Here is a 14,784-nt window from a genome sequence, read left to right on the forward strand (position 1 = left end):
GTGAGCTAATAAATGAAGCATAATCTTCACGTTTTTTGTTCTCTCATTTCTTTCAATGCTGTAAAATGCTTTGATTAAGTGAATAGTTAGTACATACTGAATTCCATGTCTACTAATTACAATATATAATACAGAAAAATGTTACTCAAAGCTATTTAAAATATTAAAAGTCTAAACATATGGATGAGATGCTCCTGAAAAAGGTGAAACACTTTGCTAATGACATCAAACTATTTATAAAGCTACAGTTAAGACAGTATGGTAACAGTACAAGACTATGCAAACTGACCAATGGAATCAGATCAGATCAGTCGCTCAGTCGTGTCCGACTCTTTGCGACCCCATGAATCACAGCACGCCAGGCCTCCCTGTCCATCACCAACTCCCAGAGTTCACTCAGACTCACGTCCATCGAGTCAGTGATGCCATCCAGCCATCTCATCCTCTGTCGTCCCCTTCTCCTCTTGCCCCAATCACTCCCAGCATCAGAGTCTTTTCCAATGAGTCAACTCTTCACATGAGGTGGCCAAAGTACTGGAGTTCCAGCTTTAGAATCATTCCTTCCAAAGAAATCCCAGGGCTGATCTCCTTCAGAATGGACCGGCTGGATCTCCTTGCAGTCCAAGGGACTCTCAAGAGTCTTCTCCAACACCACAGTTCAAAAGCATCAATTCTTTGGCACTCAGCCTTCTTCACAGTCCAACTCTCACATCATACATGACCACAGAAAAAACCATAGCCTTGATTAGACGGACCTTTGTTGGCAAATTAATGTCTCTGCTTTTGAATATGCTATCTAGGTTGGTCATAACTTTCCTTCCAAGGAGTAAGTGTCTTTTAATTTCATGGCTGCAGTCACCATCTGCAGTGATTTTGGAGGCCCCAAAAATAAAGTCTGACACTGTTTCCACTGTTTCCCCATCTATTTCCCATGAAGTGATGGGACCAGATGCCATGATCTTCGTTTTCTGAATGTTGATCTTTAAGCCAACTTTTTCACTCTCCACTTTCACTTTCATAAAGAGGCTTTTTAGTTCCTCTTCACTTTCTGCCATAAGGGTGGTGTCATCTGCATATCTGAGGTTATTGATATTTCTCCCTGCAATCTTGATTCTAGCTTGTGTTTCTTCCAGTCCAGCGTTTCTCATGATGTACTCTGCATATAAGTTAAATAAGCAGGGTGACAATATACAGCCTTGACATACTCCTTTTCCTATTTGGAACCAGTCTGTTGTTGCATGTCCAGTTCTAACTGTTGCTTCCTGACCTGCATACAGATTTCTCAAGAGGCAGGTCAGGTGGTCTGGTATTCCCATCTCTTTCAGAATTTTCCACAGTTTATTGTGATCCACACAGTCAAAGGCTTTGGCATAGTCAATAAAGCAGAAATAGATGTTTTTCTGGAACTCTCTTGCTTTTTCCATGATCCAGCAGATGTTGGCAATTTGATCTCTGGTTCCTCTGCCTTTTCTAAAACCAGCTTGAACAATCAGGAAGTTCACGGTTCACATTTGCTGAAGCCTGGCTTGGAGAATTTTAAGCATTACTTTACTAGCGTGTAAGATGAGTGCAATGTGCGGTAGTTTGAGCATTCTTTGGCATTGCCTTTCTTTGGGATTGGAATGAAAACTGACCTTTTCCAGTCCTGTGGCCACTGCTGAGTTTTCCACATTTGCTGGCATATTGAGTGCAGCACTTTCACAGCATCATCTTTCAGGATTTGGAATAGCTCAACTGGAATTCTATCACCTCCACTAGCTTTGTTCGTAGTGATGCTTTCTACAGCCCACTTGACTTCACATTCCAGGATGTCTGGCTCTAGATCAGTGATCACACCATCGTGATTATCTGGGTCATGAAGATCTTTTTTGTACATTTCTTCTGTGTATTCTTGCCATCTCTTCTTAATATCTTCTGCTTCTGTTAGGTCCATACCATTTCTGTCCTTTATCGAGCTCATCTTTGCATGAAATGTTACTTTGGTATCTCTGATTTTCTTGAAGAGATCCCTAGTCTTTCCCATTCTGTTGTTTTCCTCTATTTCTTTGCATTGATCGCTGAAGAAGGCTTTCTTATCTCTTCTCGCTATTCTTTGACTCTACATTCAGATGTTTATATCTTTCCTTTTCTCCTTTGCTTTTGACCAATGGAATAGAAAATCCCAAATAGCCTCCAGATATGTCATATGAAATTCTTCTAAGAGTACTGCAGATCAGTGAGAAAAAGAGCTACTATATAATTAGTTACTTATATGGAAAAGATGAAATGTTCCACACCATGCACAAAAACCCAAGGACATCAAGGATACAAGAATAAAAACTTTTAACCTCTTAAACAATGTAGAAAACTGTCATTCTGAACTTGGAACAGGGAAGAATTTCTTAACTAAATAAACTTGATACATACCACTATATTTTTAAAACTTTTGCTTAGCCAAAGATACCATGAGGTAAAAAGACAAAGCACAAAATTGAAAAAAAAAAATTTAGTTCACATATATTCGAAGAATGAACATCCAAAATGCACAAAAGAAACACAGATACCAATGACAGGGAAAGGTAAATTAAGACCACAGTGAGATATTACTTTATGTCTACCTAGGCAGACAAAAATTAAGAAGTCCATTGACAATATTAAGTGTTACAGAGATGTGTAGCAACAAAAACTCTTACAATCTTAAAGCTGGTAGTATAGTTTTGTACAACTGCTTCATTTAACTCTACACGACTGTGCCAAACTGGTTCCCATTTGCATACCCTCTAACCCAGTATTTCTATTGTAAAGAAATTCTTGTCCATGTAAGTAGTAGGCACAAGCAAGAACAGTCATAGCTGGAGTTCCATTCCTGGACACGAAGAGCTCCATAAAGCCATTCCCCAGCAAAACAAGCATAACTGGTGAAAATTATTTTTAAAAACAACTATTTAAAGTCTTCAGAAATTTCCCAAAGGCATACAGAAAATGACTAGACAATTTATTAAAAAGAATCTACTAAAACTCAGTAAGAACAACAAGAATCTGTGGCATCTGAACCATGACCCACCCCTCTCCCTTCTCAGTTCAGGCAATGTGGCCAACGGAGGGTGTCCCTCTCTCCCAAGCTTCCAGTGAGGGCTATGCTACTTTTCAGGGACGGCATCTTGCATCTCTGCCACCTCAAGCTGAATACAGAAGAAAATAAATTGGAGACAAGTGCACCCAAGGGTTTCCAGGCTTCTTGTTTTACTCATCCCTACTCATAAAGGGAAGACTCGACTGAGAATACTTGGGCCCCCATCACCCTCACCCCAGCTCTTTCATGGGGTGGGAGTTCCATGATGGAAGAGATAAGCAGAGCAGACTAGAGGTCACCACCCAAGCCCAGTACCCCACTTCTAAAGCAGAGACATCACTCAGAACAAGCATGCCACTGTCCTGAGTACCTGCTCCAAACATCTCCCAAGAGAAACTGACTTTATTGCAGAGTGTGGGAAAGGTCAAACTAAGGGCATTCTCAAATACAATGAACAATTAAAAGAAAGGGTTCTGATATCTTCCTAACAGATACAAGCTATGCTAAGTCACAGGTCTATCTCTGGTCTACCACAGAGAACAAGATAAAGAAACAACTAAGAAGGGTCCTACTGGGGTCAGAACCTCAATGACCTCAGAAACTACCCGTAGATGAGTCCATATAGACTGTGAAACTAGTTAGGCCTTAGGGTGCTGTTGAAAACAAGAAGGTACCGGCAGTGAGTGGAGTCTAGGCATGATACCAGCAGAGGCAGAAAGCTTAACAGAGCTATCAGAGAAAGAAACAATCAAAAAGAGCCCTGCTGAAACCTCTGTTATCCCAGGGAGGCTGCGCTTATGCCTAAAGCTGTATCCTCTGAGGGAAACAGATTTCATTAAAATAGTTCAGCCAGACACTTAAAAAACAAACAACAATAATCCACTCAAGGAAGTAAAGACCAATACCTCAAGTCACTCTGTTAACTTTTAAAAAATATTCATTTATTCGCCTGTGCTGAGTCTTAGTTGTGGCATGTGGAATCTAGTTCCCTGATCAGGGATTGAACTCGGGCCCCCTGCATTGGAAGCATGGAGCTTTAGCCACTGAAAGTGTCAATATATTAGTTTTAATTTAAAAATTATAGGACATGCAAAGAAAAAAGAATGACACACAGAGAAAGGCAGGCAACAGAAACCACCTGAGTGAAATCAGATGTTAGATTTAACAAAGACTTCAAAGTAACTGTTATAAATATGTCAAAAGACTAAGGGAAATCATGCTTAGAGAAGTAAAGGAAGATAAGATGATGATGATTCTGTCATTAAGTAGAGAATACCATTAGAGAAACAGATATTACCAAAAAAAAGAAATTCTGTAATTATAAGGTACAAAAACTCAAATAAAAATTTCACGAGAGAGGATCAACAGCAAACTTGAATGAGCAGAAAGATAAGTCAGTGAACTTGAAGACGGTTCAATAGAGATTACGCAATCCAAAGAATGAAGAGAAAAAAGAATGAAGAAAAATGAACAGAGCTTCACAGAAACCTGGCACAGTGACAGGCACATCAACACAGGCCTAATGTGAATACCAGAAGGAGAGGAGGGACAGAAACGGGGAGGGAGGGAGAGAAAGGAGCCGAAAAATATCCAAAGAGATAATGGCTAAAAACTTCCCAAATTTGGTAAAAAATAATCTAAACATCAAAGTAGTTCAACAAACTCTTAAGTCTTGAATTGGTCAAATGGTTCGTTTGAGTTTTCATAAGATGGAAACACCTGAACAAACTTTTTGGTCAACCCAATAAGATAAATGCAAAGACACATCATGATAAAAATGTACAAAGATAAAACCTTGAGAACAGTAAGAGAAAAATATACAAGAGAACTACGTTAACAGGATTAACAGCTAAATTCTCATCAGAAACAATGGAGGCCAGACATCAGGAGTATGACATATTCCACTTGCTGGGGAAAAAGAAAAACAAAAATAATTATCACCAACAATCAGATATTCATTGAAAACATCTTTCAAAAAAGGAGACAAAATAAAGACATCCTGGATTGGAACTGACGTATACACACTATTATACAAAAAATAGATAACTAATGAGGACCTACTGTATAGCACAAGGAACTCTACTCAATACTTGGTAATGGCCTATATGGGAAACAATCTAGAAAAGGGTGGACATATGTGTACGTGTAACAGATTTACTCTGCTGTACACCTGAAACTTACACAACATTGCAAATCAACTATACCCCAATAAAAAGTTTAAAAAAAAAAAGACATCCTCAGATAAAAACATAGAGGACTCGGTGCTAGCATCAGACAGAAAACACTAAATTAAGTTCTTTAGACTGAAAACAGACTTCAAAAAGTAAATCCGTGTATTTTAAGAGAAGGATAATTTAAAGTAATAGTTTTATAACCTTCTATCTAAAGACACTGGGAAAAAACTAAACAAAAATGACAGCAAGCAGATGAAAGAAAATTAATAAAGATTAGAGCAGGGTCAGGAGAATCAAGAATAGAGAAACAAATGAGAAAAAAAAAAACAAAAGTTGGTTCTTTGAATAGATCAAAAAACTGACAAATCTTGACCTAGATTAACCAAGAAAAAAAGCAGAAAAGGCTCAAATTGCTAAAATTAGGAATGAAAGAGGGGATATTACCACTAATCTTACAGAAAGAAGGATTCTAGTTGAATGCTATGACCAATTATAAACCAATAAATTAGATAAATTATATGAAATGGACAAATTCCTAGAAACATAATAAACTACTAAAACTAACTTAAGAAAATGGGCAACCTGAATAGACCTCTAACAAACAGATTGAATGAATAATCTAAAATAGTATCCACAAGATAAGCTCAGTTCCCCATGGCTTCACTGATGAATTCTATCAAATATCTGCTGCTGCTAAGTCGCTTCAGTAGTGTTGGACTCTGTGCAACCCCACAGACGGCAGCCCACCAGGCTCCCCCGTCCCTGTCCCCATCTCCAGGCAAGAACACTGGAGTGGATTGCCATTTCCTTCTCCAATGCGTGAAAGTGAAAAGTGAAAGTGAAGTCACTCACTTGTGTCTGACTCTAGCGACCCCATGGACTGCAGCCCACCAGGCTCCTCCGTCCATGGGATTTTCCAGGCAAGAGTACTGGAGTGGGTTGCCATTTCCTTCTCCATATGAGGGCTTCCCTGGTGGCTCAGAGGTTAAAGCGTCTGCCTGCAATGCAGGAGACCTGGATTTGATCCCTGGGTTGGGAAGATCCCCTGGAGAAGGAAATGGCAACCCACTCCAGTGTTCTTGCCTGGAGAATCCCACAGACGGAGGAGCCTGGTGGGCTATAGTCCACGGGGTTGCAAAGAGTCGGACACGACTGAGCAACTTCACTCACTCACTCACTCTCCATATCAAATATCTAAGGAAAAAAAATGCTAGGTCTTCATAAATTCTTCTAAAAAACAGAATAGAAAACATGTGTCAATTCATTCTGTAAGGTCTGTTTTACCCTCATATTAAAACAAAAATATCCTATGTATACCAATGCAAAAATTCTCAACAAAGTATTAGCAAACTAAATTCAGCAACATATAAAAAGTGTTATACCCTTGATCAAGTGATACTTATCTCAGTATGCAAGGTTGGTTTAAAACTCATAGCTAGCATCATACTTAACAGTGAAAGACTAAATTCTTTCACCCTAAGATCAGGATTCCTGAGATGAGGAACGTGACAAGGATGCCTACAGTCACTACCACTTAACATTATACTGAGAGTTCTAACCAGGGCAATGATACAGGAAAATAAAAGGCATCCAAAAGAGACAGTAAAACCATCTATTCACATATATCATGATCTTGTATATAAAAATCCAAACATCTATGAAAAAAAACTATTAAAACTAATAAATGAGTTCAGCTAGGAAGCAGGATACAAGATCGATAAAGAAGAATCAACTGTATTTCTATACATTTCCAATGAGGAATTGTAAACAGAATTAAGAAAAAATTCCACCTACAATAAGATAAAAAATAATACACTTTAGGAATAAATTTAACCAAATAAGTACAAAAGCAATATCTGGAAACTATAAAATGTCATTTAAAGAAATTAAAGATCTAAAATAAATGGGAAGACATCTCATGTTTGTGGACTGAGAGACATACCTATTTTGCAAGATTGTTAAAGAGATCAAATGAGACAATACTTCTGAGCAAACTCATGAATTTTTAAGTTGTCAGTAGTAGTTGTTATTAATGCTGTAAGGGTAAATGTGAGTCAAAGTGACTTCACAGCCCTTGAAATCCAAACTATGGCTGGTACATATGGTGAGCACTGAAGGTGAAAGTTGCTCAGTTGTGTCAGATTCTTTGCAACCCAATGAACTATACAGTCCATGGAATTCTCCAGGCCAGAATACTGGAGTGGGTAGCCATTCCCTTCTCCAGGGTATCTTCCCAACCCAGGGATCGAACCCAGTTCTCCCATAGCTCGGGCAGATTCTTTACCAGATGAGCTACCGGGGCATTGGTGACCACTGAAGACAACTGCCAACACTTTCCATGGTGTCCTGGAGTACTGGGACAACCTTGGGAGCGGATGATCATGTAATATCCCTCTGATAAAGCTGGGGTGAAAACAAGAACCTCAAGTTTATCCAGGTACTGATTCAGAATTCGAGAAAGATGCAAAACCTACACCATGTCTCAGCGTGAAGGAGTTGATAAAAAAGGATTTCACCAGCAACTTTCACAAACTTCTGTACAGTAAGACTATGGAAGCAGAATTTATGAAGCACAGTTCATAAAAGAACTGTGACATAAAAGAAGCAATCAAGTCCTTCCTCATCACTCTCAAATACATGATAGAAGAGGCACAGGATACCAAAAATACAAAGAGCCACAGTCTGGTCTGAATCCCACAAATTCATAAAAGAGAAAAGACTGAAGAGATTAGCAAAAATATTCCACAGAATAATCTTCAGGGCTTTGCTACAGTTTCTTTCATTTCCTCACAATGCCCCTCTTTTTGTTTCCAGCTCCTGCTACCAAGAAAAACCTGTGGTACATATGTACATTTTAAAAAAATAGTTCAGTTCACAGAGGAAATTTTGAAGTAAGAGAAAGCAAACACAAAGAATTCATTACCTTGGAAAAATCAGAGCTGACTCCTAGGTAATTTAAGTATCTTTGAGTAATCCTCTGCTAATCCTTGGCCTATAGAAGAACTAGTACAAGACTGATAAACTCTTTAAAACAGTACTTTAATCAGTGTCCAAATGTTATTTTAATCAGTGTTTCTACGTCATACCTCAGGTTATCAGTTATCTTATTGTGCACCCAAGAGAGTGCAAGCCTGAGTATGCTCTTCTGCTACACTTGAGCAGAAATTCCAAAAGCTGCTCCTCAAAGTACCATCCTACCTCCTCTCTAAATAACTCCTAAAAACAATTTATCTCCTCTCTTTTGTGGATGTTTCTCCCACAGCATGGGCTTCCCTGGGGGCTCAGCAGGTAAAGAATCCGCCTGCAATGCGGGAGACCTGGGTTCGATCCCTGGGTTGGGAAGATCCCCTGGAGGATGGCATGGCCACCCACTCCAGTATTCTTGTCTGGAGACTCCCACGAACAGAGGAGCCTGGCGGGCTGCAGTCCATGGATTCGCTAAGAGCCGGACATGACTGAGTGACTAAGCACAGTACAGCGCTCCCACGGCAAAACAAGTGTTAGTGTGGTGCATACTTAAGCTGTGGTCCTGGCTTGCTGCTCTTTTGCTCTAACAAGTTTCAGTTTTGGTTTCTCTGTGTAATAAAAAAAACAGGCTCTAAAATTCTATAAATCACCTTTACATTGCTACTCAGGAGGCATATTATATATGCACATCAAGTGGTAAGCACAGTGCTGTGGAAAGAGTCAAACAAAGCTGGATTCAATTTCCCTCTGATATCTATGAGTTGTCTGGCACTGGACAAATTATTTACCCTTAGAGAACTTTTTCCTTATTTGCTATCTATTTTGACCAACAAACAAAATAATGTAAATGTATAAAAAGAGGCCAGTGATATAATATTGTATGTCAACTTTACCTCAATTTTCATAGCACAGTATGTTCTCAATAAGTGATCGGGTCCCTCTCACCAGCAAGTTCCCACTTTTGAAAGTTTTCCTCTCAATACTTTTTGATCATTTCTAAACAAACTTCGGTGACTAGATAGGAATTTTGTTTTTAACATATCAGGAGTACTTCATCTAAACAAATTCATAACTACTTTATAAGAGGGTATGTAGGGTGACAATTTAGAACCAGCAGAAAACATATTCAGTGGAACTGCTCGATTGAAATGTGCAGGAGCTGCCAGGACATCCTGGCACAGCAGAAAGCCACATTAACGAGTCTGTGAGTCCCGCATTCAGAAGGCCGGTACTGTCTTCCAGAGATGACTCCTAAGCCACAGAGGTTGGCTTATTTTCCTTTAAACCTCCAAGCGGACACAGTCCTAGGAACCAGTACGGATGAGGTGGATCGTACAGCCATAGAGTACGTGACTGGAAATCTAACTTACTGTGTGATAGTGAGCAAAGTTTTAATGTATATTTTAGTATTCCTCTTGTAAGATTTTGTTTATTTTACCAATTTAGGGGAGACCTCAAAACTATATATGAGTAGCAATGTTGACTAAGAGCACTTTGAGAGTACACTTGGGTTTACTTTTTGTTGGAATTTGTAGACAGTGGGAAACTGACATCAGGTCTTTTGAGAAAGATAATTTTTCCAACAGCTCAGTAATCCTGTATAGAAGTTAAGAAAGAAAAAAAGCAAGCCCTGCAAGGACTGGTTAGTAGGAAGCAATGTCCTACAAAAGACTATAGTCTCTGTCCACCTAGCTCCTGTGTTCTGTACAGGGTTAATTTATGATGATTCTCTTAATAGATGATGTCCTTCCAGAACATTAAAAAAAAAAAAAAATGTATCCAGTGGAGCACACAGTCTTAAGTCTAAGTACCTCCTGTACCATACAGAACTAAAACACAAGTTCATCAGAAGTTAAGAACTAATCTTTGCACAATGTTCCTGACGAAACAGAACATTAGTTACAAAAGAGGCCTCCTCATTCTGCTAAGGGGAAACTGACATCACGTGAACCAAAAGGTTTCCATTTCTTTACCACCTTTGCTGGTCAGAGCTCCCACTGCTGCTAAGCAAAACACATAGAATACAATAAAATTACTAGCAGAATTTTTTTCCAAAGAGAAAATGTGCCTTTTCCTCCCACAGAAATTCCAAGTGACTTTCACTGGAGGCAAGAAAACAAGATAAAATACTTACACACCTTCCAGCATATTTACAATATGTAAGTCATCACAAAGCAAAAACTTTGCCTCAGTCAAGAAAAACAGCCCTACAGAGGAAACTTTAGTATAAAAAGTAGTCCCAGGCTCATTAACTGCAGAATTCACACACTGCTTCACAAATAACCTTCTGGCTCTGACCTGTCAACTCCGGCAGGTTACAATCATCACACCTCTTTCTAGTAAACTTATTTAGGCTTGCTTCAGTTTAAAATTCTCTTTCGGTCTTAACACATAAGAACCTTTTAAAAACACTTTCTTTTTTTTTTTAACACAGTAATCTAAGTAGGTGGATATAAAAACTGATCTTTTCTCCATACGAAATAAAACTTGAGCGAATCTCTATCTTCCCGAATCTAAGAGCCAGTGCCTCAAAGGCCCTCTCGAACATGCTGCTCCAGCTTTTACTGTGGCCCCTTAGGTGAAAAATGCTTTCCTTAAATACGAAAAGAAAAACTATGCAGTAAGGACTCAAAGAGGTTATCTCTACTGTCAAGCCAAATCACTGCCCGGCAAAGTCGAGACGTTGAAAGGTTCTCTGGGCTGAGTGTTTTGGAACTCCCAGAGACAAGGCGCGATCGGCTGCGACGTTTCCCCTGTCACAGCCGGCTGGCCCGCTAAAGCTATCAAGGTGAGCCACGTACCTGGAGGAAGCTGCAGATTAGCAGGCAATTGGATTGTGGTGGTGTTGGGGGCTTTCACGGCGACGATCTGAGGAGATGGTAGACGAGGGCCGTTGCTGAGTTTAGGAAGGGCACTGACAGGGGCCACTTTGGTCACCAGGGTCCCCACGGGGGACCGCAGCGGCTGGGACGCCGAGGACTCTACGCAGACACTGACAGGAGCCTTAGTCACGGCGCCCAAGGCCACCGGAGTGCTCTCCACCCGGACGGGCAGAGCCGCGGCGGGGGCCATGGTCACGGTCCCGGAGGCGCCCACACCGGCTGTGGGAGCGGCGCCGGCCGGCTCCGTGAGGCCCGCGGGCATCCCCCCAGGTGGATCAGCGGCAGCCGCGGCGCTGCCGTTCCGGGAGCAGAGGCGAGGGGAGGCTTGACAAGCGGCCGCCGACTCCGGTGCAGTTCCAGCTCCACAGCATCGCTAGGGAGAGGCTCCGGGGCCGCGACACAGGAGTCAGTGACCGACGCCGCGCTGGACAGCGGGACCCCGGCGTCCCGGACCTTCCTCCCGTCCGCGCGGCCCCGCCGGCTGCCACACCTGCTCGGCCCCTCGCCGCTTCCTCGGCGGCGCTCACACGTGCGCCGGCTCAACCCGGCGCCTCAGCCCCGGGACCAGATGCAGCGGAGTCCGGCTGCGCGGCTCCCGGAAGGGCGTCACGTCGGCTCCCACCTCCCACCGAAACTCGGCGCGGCGGATCCCCCGCCAGAAATTTCAAACCTACGAACCCAGAGCGCCCCGAAGCCCCCTACGCGCGCTCCGCACAGCCCCGCCGCGCGGCCACACCAGCCATGTTTATATAGCCACGCGGAGACCTCGCGCATGCGCACAGGGCGCTGCCGCCGCCCCGGGCTTCCCCCGGAATCCGGCCGCGTGATTGGCCGCAGACTGGAATCGCGCTCGTGACGTCACTAGGGACGGCTCCGGAGGGCGTTAGACTCATCCCCGGAATCCGGAGGAAGGTGGGGCGAGTTGCCAAAAATCCACCACGTGGGAAGGGCCGACCGCACTTGGAAAACTGCGGCATCCGCGTTCTGCTTTCTCCTTGGAGTCTCCAGTTGCGTGTTCCTTGAGGAGCCAAGATTGTGTTTCCCACAAGCTTCTACTTTTTAAGGAAACGATGTGGAGGACCGATTTCAGAGAGCAGTAACAGTAAGAACTCAGTCATGCTTCCTCAGTGTTTTTCTGCGGGTTTAGCTCCAAAAGCATCGCTAGAATGAGCTTTACGTTTGACACTTCGGGGGGAAAAAACCTTAATGTCCTTTTTTTTTGTTTTTAATGTTTAAGCGTGGCGTATAATTTTACAGTTGGTAAAATGTGTTTATTTTCGTATAATTAGAGTTGAACTGACCCAAGAATAAAATATTTTTCTTCTCGGAGCGGCTCTACCTGACTCTTTTATCACCTCTGCTGCTAAGTCGCTTCAGTCGTGTCCGACTCTGTGCGACCCCATAGACGGCAGCCCACCAGGCTTCCCCGTCCCTGGGATTCTCCAGGCAAGAACACTGGAGTAGGTTGCCATTTCCTTCTCCAATGCAGGAAAGTGAAAAATGAAAGTGAAGTCGCTCAGTCGTGTCCGACTCTTCCCGACCCCATGGACTGCAGCCTACCAGGCTCCTCCGTCCATGGGATTTTCTAGGCAAGAGTACTGGAGTGGGGAGCCATTGCCTTCTCTCCTAAACGTATTTAAATTGTTTATGTGTCTGTCTGCTTCAAAACTGGGACAGTGTCTTTTGATTCCTGTATCGTCACATTCTAGTGTTTAGATTTTAAGTGCTGTGTTATTCTTTGAATAAATCAAAAGTGTGTGGTGAATGAATCAATAATACAATCAAATACGGAAAAACTTGCCCCTAAGATCTAATCAGAGAAGATGTCTTGATTTCAGGCTACTGTCCTCATAACTTTGTGTCTTTAGGAACCTGCTCTATACTGAATGAGATTATAAAAGGCATCCTGACCTTTGCAGCTTCCAGTTCTCACCCTCCTAGTCTGTTCCAGAGAATAGGATCTACTTCCAGTCCAAACACGTCAATCGCTCAGTTTGTCTTCTCCCGTTATCTCAACCAGTCCAAATCAAGAACGCTTCTTAAGACCCAAATCAATTGCACCCTTCCCCACTTTATGAAGGCTTACTTGATCACTTACCTTATAGAAAACTCCTCCAAGTGGAGTTGAAGAGAGGAAAACCTGATTTATTGAGCATTTCTTGTATCCTGGTCACAGATATTTACATTTCCTTCTTGCTTTCTTCCTTTCCTCTTCCTTTTTAAAACAAAAACAAAAAACTTCATTTTACTGGCTTGAAGTGAAGTCCCTCAGTCGAGTCCGACTCTGCGACCCTGTGGACTGTAGCCCGCCAGGCTCCTCCGTCCATGGGATTCTCCAGGCAAGAATACTGGAGTGGGTTTTTACTGGCTTAAAAACTGCAAAGGAGTAATTTATCCATGAACTGGGGGTCTAACCAGTCTGTTTGATCCCAAAGCACATCTCTTCCCACTGCTCCACTAGTGATTCTTGTATCCTCCACACACAACTCTTGGCAAAATACATTGCACTGAAAAGGTATTTAGTAAATATTTGCTAAGTAAATGAATTAAATGGAGCCATGCAACATTTTCTGGAAAAGGAAATGGCAACCTACTTCAGTATTCTTCCCTGGGAAATCCCATGGGCAGAGGAGCCTGGTGGGCTACAGTCCATGGGGTTGGAAGAGTCGGACACAACTTAGTGACTAAACAACGACAATGCAACATTTTCAGGGAAGCAAAACCACCTAGTGGATATGAATTTTAGACCTGCTCTTTCCATGGTGGACAAATTGTTCAGCTGAAGAAAGAAAGCCTCAGAAGTTTGCTCTGAGAACTACCCTTTTCTAAAACGCCATTAAACCCCACCCCCAATTCACATACTGTATTTAGGTATGTAAATAACTTCTATCAAGTTACAAAGAGACCTGACTGAGGAAGTATACTTTATCTTTAAGGTGACCTTGGACATTTCTTTTTTAATTGTTTACATTTGCTTGGTAATTTGCTGCGCTAATGGGAGCTTTAATTTTCTACTTAAAAATTTACTGCTCTTTACCCAGTTCTAGTAACTACAATACTTGTCCTGAATTTGGAGTTTAGCAATAATTGTGTTTATTACATTTCCTTTCTATAGAAATTTATCATAATAAAACAGTTCATATGGTGAGGCAAAATGCATTCTATGTAAGAAAAGAAAAATGTAGGGGGGAGATTGTATCTTGATTTTATTAGATACGACTGAGTGACTAACACTTTATTAGATTTAGCTGTTAAAATATTTGTGAAATTAAAGATGTTCAAATTCAGATTAAAGATGAAAAAATCCTTGTTCATTTGCCTTAGTCCAGTGTACTAATCCCATTCATGAGGGTTCCACCTTCATGATTTAACACCTCCCCAAAGCCCTGCCTTACTAATACTATCACCTTTGGGCATCAGGATTTCAAGATATGAGTTTTGGGGAGATACACATATTCAGATCATGTGTGTATGTGCTCAGTCACTCAGTTCTATCCAACTCTTTACCACCCCATGGACTATAGCTTGCCGGACTCCTCTGTCCGTGGAATTCTCCAGGCAAGAATACTGGAGTGGGTTGCTGTTTCCTCCTCCAGGTGATCTTTCCAACCCAGGGATCAAACCCAGTTCTCTTGTGTCTCTTGATTTTACAAGTGGATTGTTTACCAGTGCGCCACCTGGGAAGCCCTTGAGTGTGAGTGAATGTTTA

At 41.8% G+C, this 14,784-nt stretch overlaps 1 protein-coding gene across 4 annotated transcripts in view; it reads right to left on the reverse strand.

Moving 5' to 3' along the window:
- The window catches only part of TAF4B (TATA-box binding protein associated factor 4b), a 158,137-nt gene extending 146,799 nt beyond the window's left edge, over positions 1–11,338 (reverse strand). For all 4 annotated transcript variants that reach the window (XM_055559635.1, XM_055559633.1, XM_055559636.1 and 1 more), the window contains exon 1: positions 10,995–11,338. In XM_055559635.1, coding sequence (XP_055415610.1) covers positions 10,995–11,337 — 343 coding nt within the window. In that variant the 5' untranslated portion in view covers position 11,338. The remainder of the gene's footprint in view (positions 1–10,994) is intronic.
- Positions 11,339–14,784: the final 3,446 nt, after the last annotated feature.

Source organism: Bubalus kerabau, chromosome 21, assembly GCF_029407905.1.
Source record: "Bubalus kerabau isolate K-KA32 ecotype Philippines breed swamp buffalo chromosome 21, PCC_UOA_SB_1v2, whole genome shotgun sequence".
In the NCBI taxonomy this organism is placed as follows: Eukaryota; Metazoa; Chordata; class Mammalia; order Artiodactyla; family Bovidae; genus Bubalus; species Bubalus kerabau.